Source organism: Hemibagrus wyckioides, linkage group LG05 (genome assembly GCF_019097595.1).
Source record: "Hemibagrus wyckioides isolate EC202008001 linkage group LG05, SWU_Hwy_1.0, whole genome shotgun sequence".
In the NCBI taxonomy this organism is placed as follows: domain Eukaryota; kingdom Metazoa; phylum Chordata; class Actinopteri; order Siluriformes; family Bagridae; genus Hemibagrus; species Hemibagrus wyckioides.
Window position 1 is genome coordinate 16,678,202 of NC_080714.1, and position 23,732 is coordinate 16,701,933.

The window sequence follows — 23,732 nt, forward strand, 5'->3', positions numbered from 1 at the left end:
ATGAGTGGGTCGGTCTGATCTACACTCCAGTAGGGTTTATCTGGAGAGTGACATAAGAAGGCTAGTAGCAGAAACTGTGGATAAAATTGATCTGGCTGTTCTAGAATCAATCTGAAAACAGAAATTTGTGCATCTGACTCTGAGAATTGCTATAATGTTATTAGTGTTGTTCTAACTTAGTGACATAATGTTATGTGAATTAACAGGTCAATAGTGCACACGACACTCACATAAAATTTCCTATCATTTGGTACATTCAGAGCTTTTAATGTGTTGTTAAATGAAGCAGTAATGACATCATATGTCCTGAAAATTCTTTTAGTTCTCTGTTTCTTGGTAATTCTTATTGACATGTCTGCCTCTCACAGATTTTTTTATTGACTCATTACCTGAACATCTGAGGCATTTTCCAAAATGCACATTTTTCATAGGACATTTTGAACATAGTCTGTGCTTTGATAGTCTGTTTTTATTATTTACCATAATCATTTTTGCCATATTTGAACAGATTACCTGCAGCCTGCATCTTAAAAGACCCAAATTAGGCTAGGCACCCCCTCAGGGTGGAAGGTCATATGCAAATGTTGATCTGAGGGTGTGTCAGCATCTGTGTGTGTGTGCAGATGGGTTTGCCTGCCACGCTTATTCATGCTTTAATTTCCATATATTAATATATTAGTTACCCTCCAACCCTGTGTCTCTACCCATCTATTTCTCTTATGCTTTGTTCTCTACACCATCCCCCTGTACAGCGCTCCTGATATGGGCAGAGCTCTTAATTGTGATCTGTGGATGGGTTGCAGTTTCTGGCCTGTTCAGATAATACTATAATAGTATTCAAAAGTTTTGATTTCATTATAATGTTTCTTTTTAACCTTTATGAAATGCAGATGAATAGTTTCAGATTCACTGATCACACATGACAGAAATGTGCAATGTTTAGAAACATTGTTAGTAGCAACAAATTGGAGCTTCTATCCCCCATTAAGCAGATGTGTTTCTACAGAACGCTTGATTGCATTCCATCAACCCCCTCCTTACAAAGAGACAGTGAGGGTCTAATTTCTAATCACAGACATTTGCATTTGAAAATGATGACTAATTAATCTGCCTCATTTAGGGTATTTCTCACAAGTGGGAAGAATATAGTCATTTATTATATTGTCTATTCAACAGAAATCAAATCAGCATAAAAAGCCAATCAGCCTCCTGTTTCCTTTTTCTGGAATTAATAGAAAAATAGTTTTAAAAAAGGCATGATATGAAGTGGACACCAGGGAAAGTCAACATACCCATGTTAAAATGGCAGGTTTTTGTGATGTGAAAAAATTAAAATAATTTATTTTAAAACATTAAAACTCAAAATCAGTTGTGGTAAGGTGACATTGGATTTATGTTTTGAAATATTTGTTATAAAAAACAAATAACTGAAATAAGTTGCAGGGTTCATCACCAACAAATTACGTTTGGTAGAGCCACCTTTTGCTGAAATAACAGCTTTAAATATGTACCAACTTTGCAAATTGTGTCTTTGAGTGATTTTGGCCAATTCCTCATGGCAGAATTGCTTCAGGGTGTTTGGGTGATGCTTGTGAACCACAGTTTTCAAATGAGTTTGACTTGGCCACTGTAGGACATTTATCATTTTTTTCTTGATTTTGTTCCATTCCAATGTTGCTTTGACCTTGTGCTTAGTATCATTGTCCTACTGAAAGGTGAAGACTTGAAGCAGGTTCTCTCACAGTATTTCCCTGTATTTTACTCCATCCATTCTTCCAGCAATTCTAACAAGATGCCCGGTCCCTGCTGATGAGAAGAATCCCTGCAGCATGCCACCATACTTCCTTGTAAGGATGGTGTGTTTTGAGGTGTGGGCAGTTTTAGGTCTGTGCCACACATAGTGCTTTGGCCAAAAAGCTTTATCTTGGTCTGAACTGATGATAAAACCATTTTCCTCAATGCAGCAACATTGCTAGTTAGTGTAATTAATATTTAAAGACATTTACTGTCATGTTTGTTAACAGTTTTGGCATGTTTGGTAGTATTCTTTAACATAATTATACCAACATGCACTTCAGGTTAGATGCTAACTAAATTTTACTGGCTTTGTACATGTACTTTGCACAATGACAACAAAGTTGGATCTGATCTAATCAAATTGAATCTAATTTAATAAATCAAAACTGTATTTATTTTATTCAAAGGACTACATATTAGTATATTACTATCAAAACACATTTTTTAAGGACAACTCTTGTTTACTAAATATAAACTTTAAACTGCATCACTACTGCTGTTATTACTGGCCTTCATTTCATAACCTTAATTTCAGCACCTCCTAATTTTGACTGTTCGAGTTCTCTCACACAATAAAGCTTCAACCCATATTTAACCCATTATTTAAAAATTCTGCTTGCAATTCTTTTGCCATATTCAGTACAAGTACTTATCCTTCCACACAAACACAAGGCTGTGCCCGCTAGCAATCCCTGGGTTTAGACTTTTTGCTATAGATGGCACATTTTTCAGTGCTTATGAAATCACTCCCACATAACCTTTGTAAAATCTCACCTTTATCTTCTCAGTTCAACTTAAAAGTTTTAAAGGATTTGTTCGCAAAGACTGCAGGAGGCCTGGTCGTTGATACCTTATATTATCTTTGGATACTATCTTTCTCATATTTATGTAATGGACAAAACACTTCATCACATGTAGTGTGTCTGTACCATTGTGACTTTCTGTGCTGCTCACTTGATTTCTTGGTGTTGTTGTATAAGATGATTAATTATTTTTTGTTGTTGTTGTTGAATTTTAACCTATTTAAATATAGGAGCTGTATAAATACAGCTGATTTCTTCTTCCTCTTCTCCTTATTATTATTATTATTATTATTATTATTATTATTTTATCTCCACTTTCAGTTCAGTTGTGTTCCATAAATTATATATATTTTTAAAATCTCTGCAAAGACAAAGGACTCAACAAGGCTGGATTACAAACACCAGGTTGTTTTGATCGGTTATATTGCTTTGAAATCCGATATAATCTTTTACCCTGAGGATTATGAAAACTGTGAAAATATTATTCAACGACAATAACAAACGGAGGTCACCACTGCGACTCATCTGATCTAGTTGCAGATAAACTATCTCCCGCCCAGTATTTCTCTGCTCTGTGCCATTAATACAGTGTTTGTGGCGTGTTTTGACAAAGTGTGTGAAAACAGTTTGTGTTTATTCCCTGATTTGACGGCTTACTAATCTCCAGGTCTCGGGAGTTTTTATAATAAAGCAGCACAGAGAGACAGTTAAGGCGCTCAGGTGGAGGTGATGGCTTTGTTTTCTGAAACAATGAACGCAGGTAGAAAGAGTTTCGGACCCGGTTTCGGCCACTGGTCACCCTGCAGTGTGTGTTTCGTCGGTGCCGTCTCGGAAAAATCAGGAACAGAAGTACACATGGGTTCCACTGCAACGAACAAAAACGAAAGAAGCTTTCATTCCCCTGACAAATCTTACAAACGGGTCCAGCATCGCTCTGCATCTACTGTCAATCCTGAAAGCTGGCGCCTGGACCGTTAACGCGCGCGAGCGACGGCGCATGCGCGACCTGAACGCCGCTCTAGATGATCTCCGGGCCGCGATTCCGTACAGGAGAAATAATGACAGCAAAGAAACTGTCAAAGATCGCCACACTGCTGCTGGCCAAGAACTACATCCTCATGCAGACTCACGCCTAGGAGCAGATGTACAAGATTGTCAAGCAACGAAACCTCGAACAAAATGTCACCTCACGCGTGTTTCTACCGCAGGACCAGAGGCTGTAGTGTGCACACATCCTGGGAGATGTTCTGTTTTAACTCTGATTTGTTTCCTAAATTACTTTGTTTATGTTATATAGCTACATTGAGGACTGCAGATTCGTTTCATTAGATGATCCATTTAATTTGCAACAGCTTTACATTTGTGACATTTTTTTATTCTTTTAGATCATTTAAACACGTGATGCCTGAAACAAAACGTGAATAAAACGGATACACAGAAATATTCCGTGTGTGTGAATTAGTCCACTGATATAGAGCTGATTATATCAGAAATATCTTTCTTTTTTTTTTTTAAATAAATTACAGCCTAATCTCGGGGCAAATGAGCATATTATATATATATATATATATATATATATATATATATATATATATATATATATATATATATATATATATATATAAACACAATTATTTTATTCTTCTTCATTATAACTTCGGTAAGAGAAATTATCTCTTTATTCTCTTTTATGGGTTGAAAATGATGAAATCACCCAAATATCACAAGCATGATCAGTGTGCGCGTGAGGGGAAATCAAAAAATTAGGCGGATTTTTTTCCTATGGTGAGAGCTGAATTTAATGTTATGGTGATCACGTGGTGAACAAAATGACATTTTGTTATCTAGTCGTTGTTTAAAGATATGCTTGTCATTTATAAACACCGGATGCGACATAATAGAATGTAGTTTAGTTTGTATTAATTGTTTTAGTATAAGGAACTGATATATGATTGTATTGTCTACATTTTTGATGATCACAGATTTCGTAAGATTTGATTTCGACATGGAAAGCAAATGACACAAAACGCATTGTCCTAGAATCCGTGCCTAATTAACACATATAGGAATAACTGTTTTTAACTGTCTTAATAATATCATGGAAGAAAATATTATAAATATATATAATAATATATATATAGGCCACCATTAAAAAAAACAAACAAACAAAAAAAAAACTAATGACAAAACCCTTAGCATTTTATATGGATTATATAAGACTGGTTCAGAACCCTTGTATTTCTCTACCACAGCATTTTAAACAATCATTACTGTATTCCGTTTGATTGAGAGGGTCACAAACAAAGGATTTGGCAACCCAAACATCTCTGCCACAGCAACCATGACATCACCGCCCGGGCCAATCTCCGAGCTTCTCTGAAGTCTCGTTCTGAAGCGCAGTGTGTTATCGCGTGATTTCATCCTCAGGCCCACCGCCATCGTCAATACTTATTTTGTAAGTATTTTTTATTATTTTAACATAAACGCTTATTCTTTACATATTCCAGGCAAAATAAATGAACTGTCGTTAGAATTATTCATCTACACGTGCATTTGGTCATAAACAGCCTGGGCTTCTTCGTGTCGTTTCAGTGGACAGTCGTTTTAAGTTGCAGGCTCGATTGTTTTGCTTCTTCTTGAGTCCGCCATTATTTTTGTTCTCCACCGAGGGAAAGGATGTCAAATTGATCAGAGTTAACGCAAATGTCCTTTAAAAGCATTAAGCCCTCCTTGGCGATAGTGGTTCTGGATATTAATACGGATTGTCCTGAAGTGAAGTCTAGTTAAGTCGCGTTTAACTGAACAACGACCCGAGTCTGAAAACAGCGCGGAAAGACGAGACGCCGCCTCGCGCTGCTCGAGCTGCTTTTTCATTCGTTCACTCACTGCTGACCAACTGTTGCATGCACATGAGAAGAAATCCCTGATGTCTCAGCTCCTTAAAAGGGTGTCACAGAGTTTAAAGCTGAAGCATTTCATTTCACAAGATGCCTAATAATCTCGGTGCACATTCTCTTTCGACTTTCATTGCAGTTTTATAGCGGAAAACTACTCCGATTGACGGATCCATGATGAGCTATGCGGAAAAGCCTGAAGACATCACGAAGGAGGAATGGATGGAGAAACTGAATAATGTGCACATCCAAAGAGCAGATATGAACCGCCTCATCATGAACTATTTAGTAACTGGTATGTAAGTTTCATTGGGATTTTATGCTACAGTTATGCATTTGCTTTCATACTTTATAGTATACACCAATCAGCCATAACATTAACACCCATGAAGTGAACAGCAATCATTATGGCACCTGTCAAGAGGTGGGCTATATTAAGCAGTAAGTGTAATGTCAGTTCTCTAAATTGATCTGTTGGACGCAGGGAAAATTGGCAAGGATAAAGATCTGTGCGACTTTGACGAGGGACAAGTTGTGATGGGTAGACAGCCGAGTCAGAGCATTTTCAAAGTCGTAGATCTTCTGGGCTGTTCCCAGTTCCCAGTGGCTTGCCTTTCTGGTCTGATTCTTGGAGACTATCACACCGTCACAGAACTGCTGGTACATCTGTCAGCTTGCGACAGCATAGAATTAGTGACTATAATGAAGTCAGAAACTACATTGACCTAATAGTTCCTCATGAGCCCTTGGTTACTGTTGCAGAAAGGACATTATTTACTGTCAAGTGTCACCCACATGAGGATGAGGTTCTCTTCTGAGCCTGGTTCCTCTCAAGGTTTCTTCCTCATATCATGTCAGGGAGTTTTTCTTTGCAACCGCTGCCTCAGGCTTGATCATTAGGGATAAAATAGTAGTAATTAGTAGTATAATTGGTTAATAATTAGTAATAATAGTATAATTGTTTTTCTCTGTTTCTATAGTTCTGTAAAGCTGCTTTGAGACAATGTCCATTGTTAAAAGCGCTATACAAATAAATTGAATTGATTCCACAGAAGGGTTACTATAGTACAGGTTGCTAAAAAAAAGTTCATCCAGGCTTTGACAGAAATGCGATGTCACCAGGATGCACGATTTGTGATGCTTTGTTCTGCTGGGAATCCTCGGGTCCTGGAATTCATGTGGATGTTACTTTGAAATGTGCCACCTGATTAAACATTGTTGAAGTCCAAATTCACCCCTAAATGGCAAGGGTATTCCCTAATGGCAGGGGCATTCTTCAGCAGGATGATGCCCCCTGCCACACTGCAAAAAATTGTTTGGGAATGGTTGAAGCAACATGACAAAGACTCCCAAATTCCCCACATTAATAAAAAAAAAAAGTTACTGCCAAGTTTTCAGAAACTATACCTGATGTGGTGTATACTTTACTAGTAGACCACCAAGACAAGGTCAGAAAAAAATTTTAAAAGTAGAAATGTCAACGTATTTTATTGGGATTTCTATGTTAGATTTTGGCTATAACAACAGCAGACAGTTTTTGCAGATGACCACACGCATATGGATTGTTAAGCTCATCATTTTTACTGTGACTGACAGCACTGGCTGAATTTGAGCTCCTTGATGATAGCAGACCATTTGTAAACACCGTCATCAGTTACGTCATACATTGGTGTAATGAAAATAATTTACCACTAGATTGATTGGTGTTTGTGTTTCACAGAGGGTTTTAAAGAGGCTGCAGAGAAGTTCCGGATGGAGTCAGGCATTGAGCCCAGTGTGGATCTGGACTCGCTGGATGAGAGGATAAAGATCAGGGAGATGATTCTGAAAGGGCAAATTCAGGAAGCCATCTCTCTCATTAACAGCCTTCATCCAGAACTCTTGGATACCAACCGATATCTGTACTTCCATCTTCAGGTAAACATGTTATCCTTTATCATTCACAGCACGCTCAAGGACCATAGGCCTAGTACAACACAAAAAGTAGTGATGAAATAGATTTGGAGAATAATCTTCATGTTCGAGTACGTATAAGAAAGAAAATATTTGTATATAAAAATAGTCTGTTTTGTTGCTAAATATCTCACATTTTACTACATTTAACTGAGATTAAACTCAACTGAATCAATGACAGGCTCCTATAGAAAATGTTTATTTCAGGTTTTTGTTGCTAAAAGTTGTTCTGCATTGTTTTTTAAAAACAAATTCTAAATAAAAGAACCTAGAACAAAAGAAGAGTGAACTTTCTTTTTCCCATGACTGTAGTTTGACATTTGACCATCTCAATTTCTGAAAGTAGAGATTGAAGAGAGACCTACCCCAAGGGCACTAAAATATATTTTCCTCTTGCAGCAGCAGCATTTGATTGAGCTTATCCGTTTGCGGGAGACAGAGGCTGCACTGGAGTTTGCACAGTCACAATTGGCTGAACAAGGTGAGGAGAGCAGAGAGTGTCTGACTGAGATGGAGAGAACTCTGGCTCTGCTTGCTTTTGACAACCCTGAAGAGTCACCTTTTGGAGACCTTCTTAACATGATGCAGCGACAGAAGGTGAGAGGGGAGTGTGTGTGTGTGTGTGAGTGAGAGAGAGGGAGGGGTGTGTGTATTTGTGCGAAAGAGAGAGGTGTGTGTGTGTGTATCATTAAAAGGGGGGTGTGTGTATAGGTATTACACACTATATGGCCAGAAGTATTGTTACCCTCACAGAACCTAAGAGACCCAAACATGTTCCAGTATTTATCCTACCTTGTGCACAAATTGAGGTTTATAAAGTTAAGGTTTGAGTGGTAGAACTTCAGAGGCTTGCACAGAGCCTTGACCTTAATCCCACTGAACACCTTTAGAATAAATCTGGAACGTCAGCTGCACCCCAGGCCTCCTCACCTCAGCATCAGTGCCTGACCTCACTAATGCTCTTGTGGCTGAATGAGCTCAAATACTCACAGCTCCAAAAACTAGTGGAAAGCCTACTCAGAAAATTGGAAGTTATTACAACAAAGATGGGTTTAAATCTAGAGAGAGATGTTCAGCAAGTCCATGAAGGTGTGATAGTCAGGTGTCCACAGACTTCTGGCCATATTGTTTAATAAACAAATGCACACAGGTCCATAAATATTTGGACACTGACAGATTATTTTTCACCTGTACATCATAGTATGACTTGAATTTGCATAAATATATACAAGTTCAAAATACAGCTGTATAGCGTGTATTTTAGCATGCTTTTAAAGTGTATGTTCCAGCACCCTTTTTTTTTTTTTTTTTTTAAGTGAACAAAATTAATTGACAATATATTAGCCAGCTGTTCCATGACCAATTGCTTGTCATTGCCTCATTATTATTTTTCTTAAAAGTAAACAGTTTAAGGTCTAGAGTTGACTTTAAGCACAGGATTTGCATTTGGAACCTATTAGCTTTAATATCAAGATCTGTCACATCTAAAGAAGATGGCAATTGTTATTATGGTGAGCTCAGGAACATCAGAAGGGCACTATAATTAAGAAATACCCCTTCACAACAGTTGACCAGATATAGAACACCACCTAGGAAGTAGGCATATCTAAATTAAAGTCAATAATAAAAAGAAGACGTCACCAGAGTACATACAGGGAGTTCTTCGCAAGTTTGATTGTTTCTAAACAGAGAGAGGAGAGTTTTAGAGTTTAGATTAGATTGCAGTTTGACAAAAGCCTGTAAAGTTCTGAAACAGCTATGGACAAATGAGAAAAAAAGTTCAGCTTGTTCCAGAATGATAAGAAGATAAGAGTAAGTAGAAGGGAACGAGCTGATCGACGCATACTACCGCATCTTATGGTGTGGGAATGCATGACTGACAGTGGTTCAAAGAGTAGAATAACAATGCCCTGAAGCACAATTTGACAGCAAGGTGGAGTGTTTTTAGTTATTCACCTGACCTGAATTCAGTTGAGCATGCATGTCATTGCTGAAGACAAAACCCAAGGTAAAACATAAAGGAATTAAAGACAGCGTTAACAAATGCCTGTCAGAGCAACAAAAGGGAAGAAACCCAGTGTCTGGTGATGTCTGTGGGTTCCAGACATCAAGGTATTTGCAGCCATATGATAATGACTATTCAGTATATAATTATCCAATAATTTTAGGCCTTTAAAACGGGAGTGGTTGGGAGCTCATATAAAAAGCGTGTAATTTCTATTAAAAACTGAATAAAGAATGAAATAAACAAGACTAGATTTTGGTCTGTTAATTGAACAGGTATTTGAGAAATGTGTTCTGGTTCTTATCCACAAGGTGGCATGATTTTGTGTCTCCTCTTACAGGTTTGGAGTGAGGTGAACCAGGCAGTACTCGACTATGAGAACAGGGAGTCAACACCAAAACTGGCCAAGCTGCTGAAGCTCTTGTTATGGGCACAGAATGAACTTGACCAGAAAAAAGTCAAATACCCCAAAATGACAGACCTTAGTAAGGGCACAATTGAAGATCCCAAGTAAGAAGTGGCAAAAAAAAAACATGGACATCTGTGCCATACTGTAACATTTCCCCCTATTTATAAGCAGTCAGTGAACGGACCATATACATATATATGAATATGAACTAGCAATTTGTTTGCGTCTCATAAAAGAGGACTAACTTAACTGTATATTGTATTATATTTTGAAAGCAGATATGCTAATCAAAGTGAATATATATCAGAAATGAATTTAGCTGGACACCCATTTTCAGAATGAAAAATAATTCTGTACTATTGATCTTTTATTTGCAAATATTCACCTCATCTTATTTTTATGTACTGGCTTATTGTTTTCTTTTGGGTTTTTTTTATTTTTATTTAAATTTATATTCATTCAGTGCTGCTTATATGGCTAAATTGGAAGTGTAAAATCAGCTACCGATCAAACAGGTTGGATCAATGCATCGATTTAAAGACAGCCTCTGAAACGAATTGAGGCAAGTTGTTATTAAAAATCGATTATTATAAAAAGTCAGACAACCGATATGTAAAAAATTATCCCAACTTAATGTGTAACTAAGCTAGCAAGTTTTTTTTTTGCTAATAACACTGATACTTGTGTACCTCAGGCTGGAATGGAGGCCACTAAATTAAACTTTATCGTAGCAGATTCAGTGACATCGTCAAATATCTACTCAAAGCCTACAGGAGTGAAATTTTATCGTGCGGAAGCCGGCGAGTTACACCACTAGTTGTTACGAGAGTGTTAAGTTTAAGTCATTTTCTAGATGGAAATTATTTTTCCAGAATTGTTTCACGCTGGGAATCAACACTTAATTTGTCCGAATTTGTGCTTTTTACAATTGGTCTGTTGTCGGAGGCACGGTTTTCTGGTTGGACTTTCTGCTGTGCCTTGTGTTGGTTGGCTAGGGTAAGGTAGGTGTGTGTATGAGAGAGAGAGAGAGAGAGAGAGAGAGAGAGACTATCCTTGTATTTTCACATGGAATGGAAATGAGCCTGCTCAAATGGTAAAAAACAAAATTAACATTTCAGGCAGGTGAATGGGGGTGGGGTTTTTTTTTTGTTTGTATTTTAATTTTTTAATTAATTTATTATTATTATTTTTTTTTTAGATTTTCACACGTTAAGCTATTTTTACTTTAAATTCATGTATTCATTAATGCCTTTGCAATTTGCTACATCACCCTTTTTTATTTTAGGTTTGTACATGCTACTGGAGTTTATAGTTTATTTATAGTTGTAATTTTTACATTATTTATTCAACAATACATTCTTCAGCCTCCTGTTTTTAAAGTCAAATTTTCAGGTACAATAAAGTATTTCTTTGAAACAAATTGTGTGTCTTGTCTTTTCCATGCCACATGCTTCAGCAGTGTTTTAGGTCTAAGTATGTAAATGTGAACCTCCGAACATGTCCTACCTGTAATGCCTGTCGAGCAGTTCTCATGTTCTGGCTTTTTTCCTATCCAAATTCACTCCAGAAGCTTGTACGAGCATGAACAGCAAACGGTGCCGCTATAGAAATATAGGGCTTTGCTACTAGTTCAGCAAAAAAAGTGTATGTGTGAATATATACACATGCAAACATTAATAATCACTTTTGCAGATAAAAAAAAATCTTTGTATATCAGCTCAACTCTATAATGATGCAATTAAATGCTCTCTAGATATATATCCTGCCCCAAAGATAGGTCTTGTAGAGTAGCAGCAAACATGGTTTGTTTTTATTTTTCAGTCTTTCATCACTGGTTTGAGGAAATCTAATCGTAGCTAAGAAGCTGTTTTGGGGGACTTTAACAAATATTCTTCCGTATTCATACTTTGCTTTTCCAAGACCAAAATATTTAGATTTTTACAGTACTCATAAGAGTCTTCTCTCATCTCTTCGATGACTTTGCTATACAGTACAGTATGTCAGTCCAATTAGCCCAGTGTAGCATCCAATTGAGTTTATTTATTTATTTTTAAAAATGCATAGCGAGGTAAAGTTTGTTCATTTGCTATCATTAGCTGGCTATACACTGATCAGACATTACATTATGAGCAGTGCCAGGTGAAGTGAATAAGACTGATTATCTCCTCATCATGGCACCTGTTAGTGGGTGGGATATATTAGGCAGCAAGTGAACATTTTGTCCTCAAACTTGATGTGTTAGAAGCAGGAAAAATGGGCAAGTGTAAGAATTTGAGCGAGTTTGACAAGGACCAAATTGTGATGGTTAGACGACTGAATCAGAGCATCTCCAAAACTGCAGCTCTTGTGGGGTGTTCCCGGTCTGCAGTGGTCAGTATCTATCAAAAGTAGTCCAAGGAAGGAACAGTGGTGAACCAGCAACAGGATCATGGGCGACCAAGGCTCACTGATGCACATGGGGGGGTGAAGGCTGGCCCGTGTGGTCCAATCCAAACAGATAAGCTACTGTTGCTGTAATTGCTGAAATTGCTGCTTCTGTTAAAAAGGTGTCAGAATACACAGTCCATGACAGGTCAGGGTTGTTTTGGCAGCAAAAGGGGGGCCGACACAATATTAGGCAGGTGGTCATAAAGTTATGCCTGATGGGTGTATACTTTATATGGCCAAAAGTTTGTGGACAGCTGACCATCACACACCCATGTGAGCTTTGTGACCATCTCATTTCAGATTTAAACCTCTCTTTTGCTGTTATAATAACCTCCACTCTCATAGGAAGGCTTGCACTAGAATTTGGTTATTTATACTTTTAATTAAATGACATAGTCATGTATATAACCAGCCAACAACTTAGAGGTTGAATGAAAATTAAAACCAGCTTCTAATAGTTTCAATAAAGGTTTGTCATTAAAACATGATTTTAATTTTTTAAGTAAAATATATTTTGTTTTGTGACTTTACTTTAAAACTTGACTTTAATTTTTTAAGTAAAAAAGGATGTATTTTGTTTTTGTTTGTTTTTTTATTTCACTTAACATTGCAACTGTTCATGGTGTAAGACTGCAAAATAAAAAATGTGTATTTAATAAAGTGAAGCTGTGTATGTGTAGGGTTGTAATCAAATCTTAACTACAAGCATTGTAACACTATGCTTAGTGTTTAGCTCAACATTATTACGCAATTATAATCGCAATTATAATTAGTTTTTTGTGTATGTTTATAGATCTTCTACGTTAGGTACAAGAAACTTTTTCTTTGAAACTCATTAGTAACAACAATGCGCGTGCCCTGCCTCTTTCACGCGCCATGCTTCATGAATATTAAAATATGCAAATTTATGTCTCCGGAAAGTGTCCAACCCTTACCTGTCTTTCTTGACCAGATGCTTTCCTCATCCACATCTCAGCTCATTCGTTAGCTGCTTTAGTCGATTAAACGCAGTACAGCTACTGAATGGAAGTTCATGGAATTGAATGGAACAGAAATCAGAAAAGTCCATTTCACATCTGGTTCAAAACATCTGCGAAGATGATCACGCGCGCGAGCCCGAGAGGAAAGGAGTGAACGAAACTTCGGGACTATGGCCCAGGTCAGTTATAGGCTCATAACATTTATATATGCACAATTTACGCTTATAAAAGTGAATTGAGGTTTTAGAAAGACTTGCGAGTTATTAGCTTGCTGTCTGATAGACTGTAGTTGAGGGTTCAAGGCATAGATTTTAACCTGCGTGATTGTTTCATCATGAATTGTTTAAGTGCATGTAAATGGCAGATGTAGAAGCAGAGCTTGACAGAGGAGGCTTGATAAAAGGACATGTTAAGTCATGTTAATTTCTATGGAATGTAGCTCAGCTTTTTTTTTTTATCTATGGGAGAATGGTTATACAGAGTAAACATGATTATAATCACATACTGGAAGTGTGACTCAAGGGATATGTTGAGATTTACAACATCTAAATTATATGTAAATGAATGTGTTTTTAACTTTCCATCTGTGTGTTTGTGTGTGTGTGTGAGAGAGAGAGAGAGAGAGAGAGAGAGAGAAAAGGGGTGGTGGGTATGATTAGGTTTAAACCAGACAGAGAAACCCTTCAGTAATGTTGTGATACTATTGCTTACTCCACGTTTTTTGTCAGTAGTGCGTTTAAAGACCATTTTTCTTCTGGTTGTCATTTGAAAAACAAGTAGGAGCATTGAGGTGCCACTTTCAGATTCTTTTAACTGCAAACTCTCTATAGTAATAATAACAATAATGTTATCAATAAACAAATAAAGAAAGAAACAGTCTTTAAATTGAGTATTTTGAGGAGTTTTTGAGATAGTATACCTTCATACCACAAATATTTGCCATCAATTATAATTTATTAATGAAAGCACATTATGATTTTTCACTGTTTATAGTTACGTTATTATTATGAAACGCCTGTGAGACTCCAGTCTTCATGAGAAGACTGGAGGGTTTTACTGGAACACACAGTAGCTGCTAGAATGCATTTGATAACAGGAATTAACGCGCATGTTGGGAAACATGTTAAAAACATCAATGATTATACAGTTTCAATTTTTCAGCTTAGATTATATTGAGCATTGTACATGTGCATTGTTTTGCAGCATGGAAAAGTCTTCAGGTCATGTGCTTTCTCAGTAAAATGAGAAGCTCGACTTTTTTGAGATATACCTGTTACTAGCGAGAACAGGAACCAACCATGTCTTAGTTCGACAACGTTTGTGGCATTGTTTATTTTATTCTCATTTTACTTCTAAATTGTTGTTTTTGAATATTCTAATCTTGTATAGTTGTCTCACACACCTTGTTCTGATGCTTGCGGTGTTTGTACTTTCTCACCTACTCCCTACTCTACTGTACATTACTGACACTGTGTCATTATGTGCACTATCCCAATTTCACAATAATTACAATAATTACAATGTACATTAATATAATACCATGTGCAATACCATACATCATACAATGTGCACTATGTTCTTATTTATCTAGCACCTTTTTTCTACTTTTGAATAAATTGTTTTTATATATTGTTTATATAGAATATTTCATTTTTTTTTCATTTATGTGTTGATTTCTCTTGTAATCTGAAGCAGTCTCTGGCAAAAGAATTTCCTTCAGGATTAATAAGGAATAAATTAATAATCTTATCTTATCTTATCTTATCTGCATTCAGTGCCCTTAATGAAAATGACAGCTGGATGTATATATGCATTTAACAAATCATATATAATGAAACATGAATATTCTTTTAATTGTGGTAAATTAGGGTAAGATCAATGTTTAAACCCACAGACACAGATATTTTGAGTGCCAAATCTCTCTGGCCATTCGGGACAAGAAATCTACTTGTGGGGGAACTTGCCATGGTATTCAGACTAATAGTGAGATCAGCAGTGGTAAATATCCTGATGGCAATAACAGAACTAATTGCCTATACGCGCCATACCTGAGGCGATGTCAAAAGATCTCAACAAAATGTCAATGCATCTGCATTCAGGGCAGCATATATATGTCTTGAATTAAACGCACCAAATTCCCAGGAGATTAGTAGTTTCTGAAACCTTGTTATAAGGAGGTGCCTGTTGAAGGCTGTGAGCCTTCACTGCATGAATCAACAATTTCCACCGAGCCATGTCCGAGACTCAAACAGCTTTCTGGGCTTCTTACTCTGCTTATCTGCTGTCGTCAGACATGGACATTTACGACTAGCAGGCTGATAAGGTTTGTGGTGCTTGGGTCTAAATCAGGGGATGTCTGAATTTAAGACTGCTTCCCTAAGATGACCAATGCTAAGGCGGCATACACAAGTTGTTGTGGTTGTTTCCCATGAACACAGATGAAGCTGCATGAGCATGAGTCTGGAAACATGTGTCATTAGTGACTTTGAGCTGACGTGAGAGGCAGCTCTGAACAGCATGTATTCATGGCAGGCAGTTCTGTATTTTCTCAGTTCTGTATATTCCCAGCTATAAACTACAAGCATATTAATTAAAGTACTGGTTTATATTGGGTTTAATTTTGCTCTAATTTACTAATGCAATGAACACTCCTTCACCATTTTTCATAGTGTCTAATGGGACAGTATACTAATGGACCCATTTTCAAATTTCCAGCTCTTTTAACTGTTTTTTAATTTTTATTTCCTTATTATTATCCTAATTTTGCTTAATGCCATTTTAATTGCTTAAGCATTATTGTCCATAACCTATCCATCTCTGTTGTGTTGAATCTTCTTTGGGTTTTCTCATAGTAATGGATGACAATTCAATAAACAAAAAGTAGTAGTTCTTATGTACATTGTTTTTGTTAAAACAAAGCTAAATAGTTTCTGCTATTGAAAAGTTTAAATGAATGTATTTCCTTTTTATTAACAGCATATTTTATCATTTTTGCTCATTTTTCTGAAGGATACCATTAAGTCTGGAGTGTGCTGTAGATGGTCACTGTACGTGATAAAACTGGCAATAAGTGTAATCCACCTGGACTGCTTTATAATTACTGTATAATCTCTTACTGCCCAACCCAAGAGCTATCTAACAAACTAATAATGTAATCAGTAATTATGTTAATTGCATGAGGAGTCACATCAGATAAAAAAAAAATAGAACAGAAAGTTTTCTATAAATTTCTTGCTTTTAATTTTAATTAGATATTAGATAATTTAATAGGCTTTTAATTAGAATTCCATTTTTATTGTACTTGTCACTGCCACTTGAAATGTTTTATTCGTTCCTGAATCTGTAGTTTAGTAATAAATTTTCTAATTTATAATAATAATAATAATAATAATAATAATAATAATAATAATAATTATTATTATTATTATTATTATTATAGTAGTAGTAGTATTTGGAAGAGGAGGAGGGGCAATGGCATCCCTTTTTTAGAATTACAGTTCATTAAAATGGATCCATTTGTTTTCTACTTCTACTGTAGGTCCCTTGTGCGGATATGGACTCTGTTACTATTGCTGGTCACCTGCCTGCTCTATTGGGCACGAATGGCCGCGCCAGTTTGTGCAGCTACTATGGCGAAGCAATTTGGATGGAACAAGATGGAGTCTGGATTGGTGCTGGGTGTCTTTTTTTGGGGCTACTGCTTCACACAAGTGTTAGGAGGTCATGCCAGTGATAAGTAGGTAACATAGTTTCAATACTATGTGATACATATAGTATATAGTGTACATAGTAATTATGAGAAAACTTTATATAATATCGTCTTAAATAAATTAAGAAATTGCTGAAGAGTTAGGATTGCTGAAGAGATAGGATGGATCTTTCTCAAACGTGTATGCAACATAAATGTCACAAATGTCTCGACAGAATCGGTGGAGAGAGAGTCCTGATCATTTCCACATTTTCCTGGGCATTTATGACAGCAATAACTCCTCTTCTGGTCACCATGGGCTTCCCACCACTTATTACCATCGTGGTAACCAGGTTCCTCATGGGAGTGCTGCAAGGTAAGCAGATGAAAAATAGAAAAATTTATAGAGATTTTAAAAAATAGAGATAAAAATAATCCTTAATGGGATTTAGTGCACAGAGAATTATTTGGTCCTAACAGATAAACCTGCTTGTATGATACACAATCTTGACTGTTTATCTTGACTGACTGTCTTTACAGCTCTTGCAATGGTTCTGTCAAGTGCTGTTGTTTTCCTTGACTGACCTATTCTCTGTCTGGTTTAGGTACACCAGTTCAATTTCTGGACATTCCACATTTTTAGTGGCTATACAAGATGCTTGTGCAATGATTGATTTTCACTCTTTTCTGAGCTTCAAAACGACTTGCTTCTCTTCTATAGACATCTCTCTGTTCTTCATTTTTGGTTTATCCTTTTAAACAACAAATGCAATTTTCAAAGGTGAAACCTAGGGTTCAGTCCAAAAGTAAACTTTCAGAGCTATTAAAGGATTACACAATCAATCTAACCGGTCACACTGGGGGACCAAGAAACACCAGTCAGTCGCATTTTCCAATATTTTTGATCACTTGAAAATGGGGGGGATTTAAACAAAAGGTGGCAAGTTGGTTAACACAGTGTGAGACAACTCTGTGTGTGTTTACATAAAATGCCAATTATAAAGTGGAAAGCTTTCTAAAAGTTTTACTATATACCGAATTGTATGAATGTATGAATACAATTGTGTCTTCGACACTGTGGTGAACTAATACACAGCAAGTTACAAATTTCGTCCATTTAGTGCTGATAGGTTGATATTGAAAAAATGTTTTATGGTGTAATGCTGTAACTGAGGCTGTATATTCCTCGCTCATGTGTTGTAGGTGTGCATTACCCCTCTCTAAACAGCATCTGTGCCCAGCGTGTGGCTGAGGGAGAGAGGGGCTTTTTGATGAGCACATTAGGTTGTGGCAGCTACCTGGGGTGAGTACAGAAAAAAAGAGTAAGAAATTACAAAGATTTCGCTAAATTGAAGTAAATTTCGCTAATGCTAATTTCGCTAATTTCTTGCTGTATCAGTATGCTGATGGTTGGAGGACTGGGGTCTGTCATGCTGGAGTGGTACGGCTGGGAAAGTGTGTTCTATGGACCTGGTTTCCTCTCCACGCTATGGGCCTGCTGTGTATGGAGATGGCTACTCAGAGGTACAGTTCAGTATTTAAGGCACAAGTTTTTCTCCTTTTTTTACTCAGCATTTGAATGATTTAAGGATCCTTTAAGCACCTCCAAGAACTGAACACTGATGGATAGATTTTCAGGCTTACAGATATTTGTGTTTGCTTGTGTTTAATGAAACAAAACAGGACCAACAGACACGTTGGATTCTTTATGGAGTAACTCTGGGTCTACATTTCAAGCTCCATTTTCACAGACTTGTTGGTATCATCTTTTAAAGCAGCCCAGTGTGTGGTGAGTTAAAGCCGCCAAACACCTTTTTCTTGTTGTGCTTACATGCTTGAGGAGGAGACAATGTTTTCTGTCTCCTTTTTGTCTCAGGGCTATGATTATTGCACATCTCTGCCACAGCAGTACACATTTCACCCTTTTGTCATGGCTACCAACATTCTTCAAGGAGACATATCCTCATGCTAAGGTAACTAAGACTTTGAGACATTTCTTTGTGGGGAATTATGTTTTAATCCTAAATGACTTCTGTTTTTTTTTGTCATCACTATGTGATGCTAGGACTGGGTGTTTAATGTGATCCCCTGGCTTGTGGCTCTGCCTTCATCCTTGTTTGGAGCCTGTATTTCAGATCATCTCATCAAAGAAGGTGCAGTTTTATTTTCCTCCTCAAATTGCTGCATTCTTTAAAGCAAGATCTGTAGTACCTGAATCAATCACTGAGCATATGTTTTATATAGCACACAAGTTTATCTTCCCAATTATATCCCCCCCCACACACACTTTTTTTTTACCCAATTTGCTCATGCCCTATCCACCCACCCGATAACTCTTCCCCGTCACTTGATGGCTACCAAGCAGCTACGATAAAAGCTAACATATTTTTCCTGTAAGACACATACACAAGCCGAACTCTCTTTTTCTGCTTGTGCTGGGTCACAATGAGAGCAAGGAGAAATGTCCCGTCCGCCCTGGTTCACATACCTGAGCTTACAGGGGCCTCCTAAAATTGGCTGTTGTCACTATGATTGGCAGGACAGAGATCATCCAGACAAACATTTGTCTACTGTTTCACTCAAGAGCCTTATTTAATTATCTTAAATGTATTTAGAAATACACTATATTGCCAAAAGTATTCGCTCACCTGCCTTGACTCGCATATGAACTTAAGTGACATCCCATTCCTAATCCATAGGGTTCAATATGACGTCGGTCCACCCTTTGCAGCTATAACAGCTTCAACTCTTCTGGGCAGGCTGTCCACAAGGTTTAGGAGTGTGTTTATGGGAATTTTTGACCATTCTTCCAGAAGCGCATTTGTGAGGTCACACACTGATGTTGGACGAGAAGGCCTGGCTCTCAGTCTCCGCTCTAATTCATCCCAAAGGTGTTCTATCGGGTTGAGGTCAGGACTCTGTGCAGGCCAGTCAAGTTCATCCACACCAGACTCTGTCATCCATGTCTTTATGGACCTTGCTTTGTGCCCTGGTGCACAGTCATGTTGGAAGAGGAAGGGGCCAGCTCCAAACTGTTCCCACAAAGTTGGGAGCATGGAATTGTCCAAAATGTCTTGGTATGCTGAAGCATTCAGAGTTCCTTTCACTGGAACTAAGGGGCCAAGCCCAGCTCCTGAAAAACAACCCCACACCATAATCCCCCCTCCACCAACTTTACACTTGGCACAATGCAGTCAGACAAGTACCGTTCTCCTGGCAACCGCCAAACCCAGACTTGTCCATCAGACTGCCAGATGGAGAAGCGCGATTCGTCACTCCAGAGAACGCGTCTCCACTGCTCTAGAGTCCGGTGGCGGCGTGCTTTACACCACTGCATCCAACGCTTTGCATTGCACTTGGTGATGTATGGCTTGGATGCAGCTGCTCGACCATGGAAACCCGTTCCATGAAGCTCTCTGCGCACTGTTCTTGACCTAATCTGAAGGCCACATGAAGTTTGGAGGTCTGTAGCGATTGACTCTGCAGAAAGTTGGCGACCTCTTCGCACTATGCGCCTCAGCATCTGCTGACCCCGCTCCGTCAGTTTACATGGCCTACCACTTCGTGGCTGAGTTGCTGTCGTTCCCAAACACTTCCACGTTCTTATAATACAGCTGACAGTTGACTGTGGAATATTTAGGAGCGAGGAAATTTCACGACTGGATTTGTTGCACAGGGGGCATCCTATCACAGTTCCATGCTGGAATTCACTGAGCTCCTGAGAGCGACCCATTCTTTCACAAATGTTTGTAAAAACAGTCTGCATGCCTAGGTGCTTGATTTTATACACCTGTGGCCATGGAAGTGATTGGAACACCTGATTCTGATTATTTGGATGGGTGAGCGAATACTTTTGGCAATATAGTGTATATATTAGTTAAATATATTGCTATGAAGTCATATAGCCGTGAAGTTGATGATGCATTTGTTTTTACATAGGGTTTAGTACATCCACTGTCAGAAAATTCATGCAGGTAAGGATAAGCAAATATTATTATACAAATACATACACACCCATACCATTATTTGATAATGTAATTATCTGTTATTATTAGTTTCTATTGTTTGTCATAGAACTAAAGACTTAAACCACAAAAAGCCTCATAGTGAATCTGACATAGCCTTCTTATTCAGCACGGACTGGTTTGGCTACAGGTTTTAGCTGAATAAGACTGGCCACACCTTATGAATGTCAAGGCTTTGTTAACTATCTTATATTACTAATATTACTATATTAGTTAATATCTGGGCACCTGTGCAGACGTTGTCATGATGTCATGTCATATTCTAAACTGCAGAGCTGCATATCCCTTAGATAATCAGCTTTATTAAGTATGTGGTTGTGTTTAATGTGTCGACTCGTAATTCATATTAATGAGTATTTAAAATGAATAACTGAGAAGAGTTGATACAGAAATCTGGGTGTGTTTGTTAATTTGATGTTATGTGTATCTATTTTGGTAATTACTAGGGTAACTTATTTTCAAGTTTTAATATCAAACACCAGTGTTGGACATTTTACAGTGGTGTGTGTGTGTGTGTGTGTATCTCTTTAGTTCTGCTCAATGGGATTTGGCAGCGTGTTCATTTATTTGTTGTGTAAGGCTACCACTTTTCTCCATGCTGTGGTCTTTGTCTCAGCAGCCTTTGGCCTATCCACCTTCAACAGCAGGTCAGACCTGAGTACCTGAGTTCCACAGTCATTTATCATAGTATATTTTACAGTGTATACTTATATAACAAAAATAAAAGTGGTTAGTGAAGATTAAATGAATTAATAAATGATTATTTAAAAGTGCATTGCATACCTCCTCACAAGACAAACTGATATAACTGAATCACTGAACATTAAATTGCTGAATGTCTGTGTCCATCTAGTGGTGTGGCTGTGAATGTGCATGATTTAGCCCCATCCTGTGCTGGAGCTCTCTTTGGTCAGTCTGCCATTTACTGATTACTAATATTTCTGCATACTAGTTGTGCTGGTTGGTCATAGTACTACACTACATTTTATAATTTTATCACTTTATTTGACAATCATTTCTTCCAGCTGCTTATGTATATGCTTCCACTTTAAATTTTTGTCTACATTGATATACTTTAAAATCACTGTTGCTTGTATTTTATTTATTTATTTATTTATTAACAGGTATTATGAACACCTGTGCTGCATTTACAAGTAAGTAAGAAAGGTTCGATAAAGCAAAATTCCCTGTTATAAACATTAAGTAATGATTTAACATACCCTGAACTGGAAGGTTTATATTTCATATTTAGATATTTATCTAATCAAGAGATTTGAATGATAAATTTCTATTTTGCGAAACATGAGTAATGTAATATTATTTGCGATTAAAAATATGTTTTACACTGAAATATTGTTTAAAATGAACATTATAGTTGAACAGTTGTTTCTGCTTTGTCCTTATGAAGGATAAAGACTTTACGGATCAATAATTTAAAATCACAGATAGAGCCTTATAATGCTAAGGTCTCATAATATCTGAACTAAATGGATCACCTAAAAATGCACTTGTTTTGTGTGATCTTTCTTATGAATGCTTTAAGTCATTTGTTTGTTTGTTCATTTATTTATTCATTCATTCTAATATCTGTGCACTCGATAGGTCTGCTAATGGTTTACATCTCAGGATACCTGATCGAGGTCACTGGGTCCTGGCTAACTGTTTTCGGCCAGCTAATTTTGGTGAATTTTGTTGGGGTAGCCGTGTTTATGATATTTGGCGAAGCAAAGCAAGTGGACCGAGTAGATCAGACTCCTGTGACATGCATCTAAATACAGCATTGTCATTTTACTAAGACATGTTTACTGTTTCATGCACTGGTTATTTTTTATTCACCTGTTCAAAATTTATTTCCATAGCCTTTAAATAGTGAATGTACATGATTTCTGACCACGCACATTCTTATGCTTCATTTGTACAGTGGATTTGAATGCAACATAAAATGCATTTATGTTAAAACTGTAAAATGTTAGTTGTAACAAATAAAATGTTAATTGCATTTTTGTATATTTATATATTGAGTATTTTTATATATTCATTGTAAGTGCCTTTAAATTTAAAATATACAAAATATTAAAGCTATGTTATTTATGAACACGTTTTGGCTTATCAGATGTTGTTGACTTCAGCCTACATATTCTTGGCTTTGGAACAACCTAAGGCTCTAGAGGGGATAAAATACTCATTAGACTGGAGATTAAATGAGATTAGAATTTTGTACCTTATTTAAATTTCCATTGGTAGAAAGATAAAAAAATAAATAAAAATAAAGAACTATGAAAGTCTAAATCAAAATAACAAAGGTAAAAAAAAATCTGAGAAAATTTCTTCATGTAATAATGAAAACACAACCATTTCTTTGTTGATTAGGATGTACACTGATCAGGCATAACATTATGAGCACTAACAGATGAAGTGAATAACACTGATTATCTCCTCATCATGGCACCTGTTAGTGGGTGGGATATATTAGGCAGCAAGTGAACATTTTGTCCTCAAAGTTGATGTGTTAGAAGCAGGAAAAATGGGCAAGCTTAAGGATTTGAGCGAGTTTGACAAGGGCCCAAATTGTGATGGCTAGACGACTGAATCAGAGTATCAGTATGTATCTAAAGTCGTCCAAGGAAGGAACAGTGGTGAACTGGTGATAGGGTCATGGGTGGCCAAGGGTCACTGATGCATGTGGGGAGTGAAGGCTGGTCCGTGTGATCCGATCCAACAGACGAGCTACTGTTGCTCAAATTGCTGAAG

At 37.1% G+C, this 23,732-nt stretch overlaps 2 protein-coding genes across 3 annotated transcripts; both read left to right on the forward strand.

Annotated features, from left to right (window-relative positions):
* The first annotated feature begins 4,946 nt into the window (after nucleotides 1-4,946).
* Nucleotides 4,947-11,227, forward strand: gid8a (GID complex subunit 8 homolog a (S. cerevisiae)). Its single transcript, XM_058390751.1, has 5 exons — nucleotides 4,947-5,055; nucleotides 5,634-5,789; nucleotides 7,215-7,411; nucleotides 7,847-8,044; nucleotides 9,793-11,227. The coding sequence occupies exons 2-5, from the start codon at nucleotides 5,669-5,671 to the stop codon at nucleotides 9,964-9,966; spliced, it is 690 nt and encodes a 229-aa protein (XP_058246734.1). The 5' UTR covers nucleotides 4,947-5,055; nucleotides 5,634-5,668; the 3' UTR covers nucleotides 9,967-11,227.
* A 1,985-nt stretch (nucleotides 11,228-13,212) lies between these two features.
* slc17a9a (solute carrier family 17 member 9a) lies at nucleotides 13,213-23,026 on the forward strand. 2 transcript variants are annotated; one of them, XM_058388916.1, is made up of 13 exons: nucleotides 13,213-13,447; nucleotides 16,807-17,004; nucleotides 17,193-17,332; nucleotides 18,160-18,259; nucleotides 18,356-18,480; nucleotides 18,640-18,745; nucleotides 18,833-18,929; nucleotides 19,022-19,109; nucleotides 20,896-20,930; nucleotides 21,513-21,628; nucleotides 21,835-21,890; nucleotides 22,106-22,135; nucleotides 22,584-23,026. In XM_058388916.1, exons 1-13 carry the CDS (start codon nucleotides 13,332-13,334, stop codon nucleotides 22,751-22,753), a joined length of 1,377 nt encoding a protein of 458 aa, XP_058244899.1. In that variant the 5' UTR covers nucleotides 13,213-13,331; the 3' UTR covers nucleotides 22,754-23,026. The 2 variants fall into 2 exon arrangements, with proteins under 2 accessions (XP_058244899.1, XP_058244900.1); XM_058388917.1 differs by having other exon boundaries at nucleotides 18,863-18,929.
* The last annotated feature ends 706 nt before the right edge of the window (nucleotides 23,027-23,732 follow it).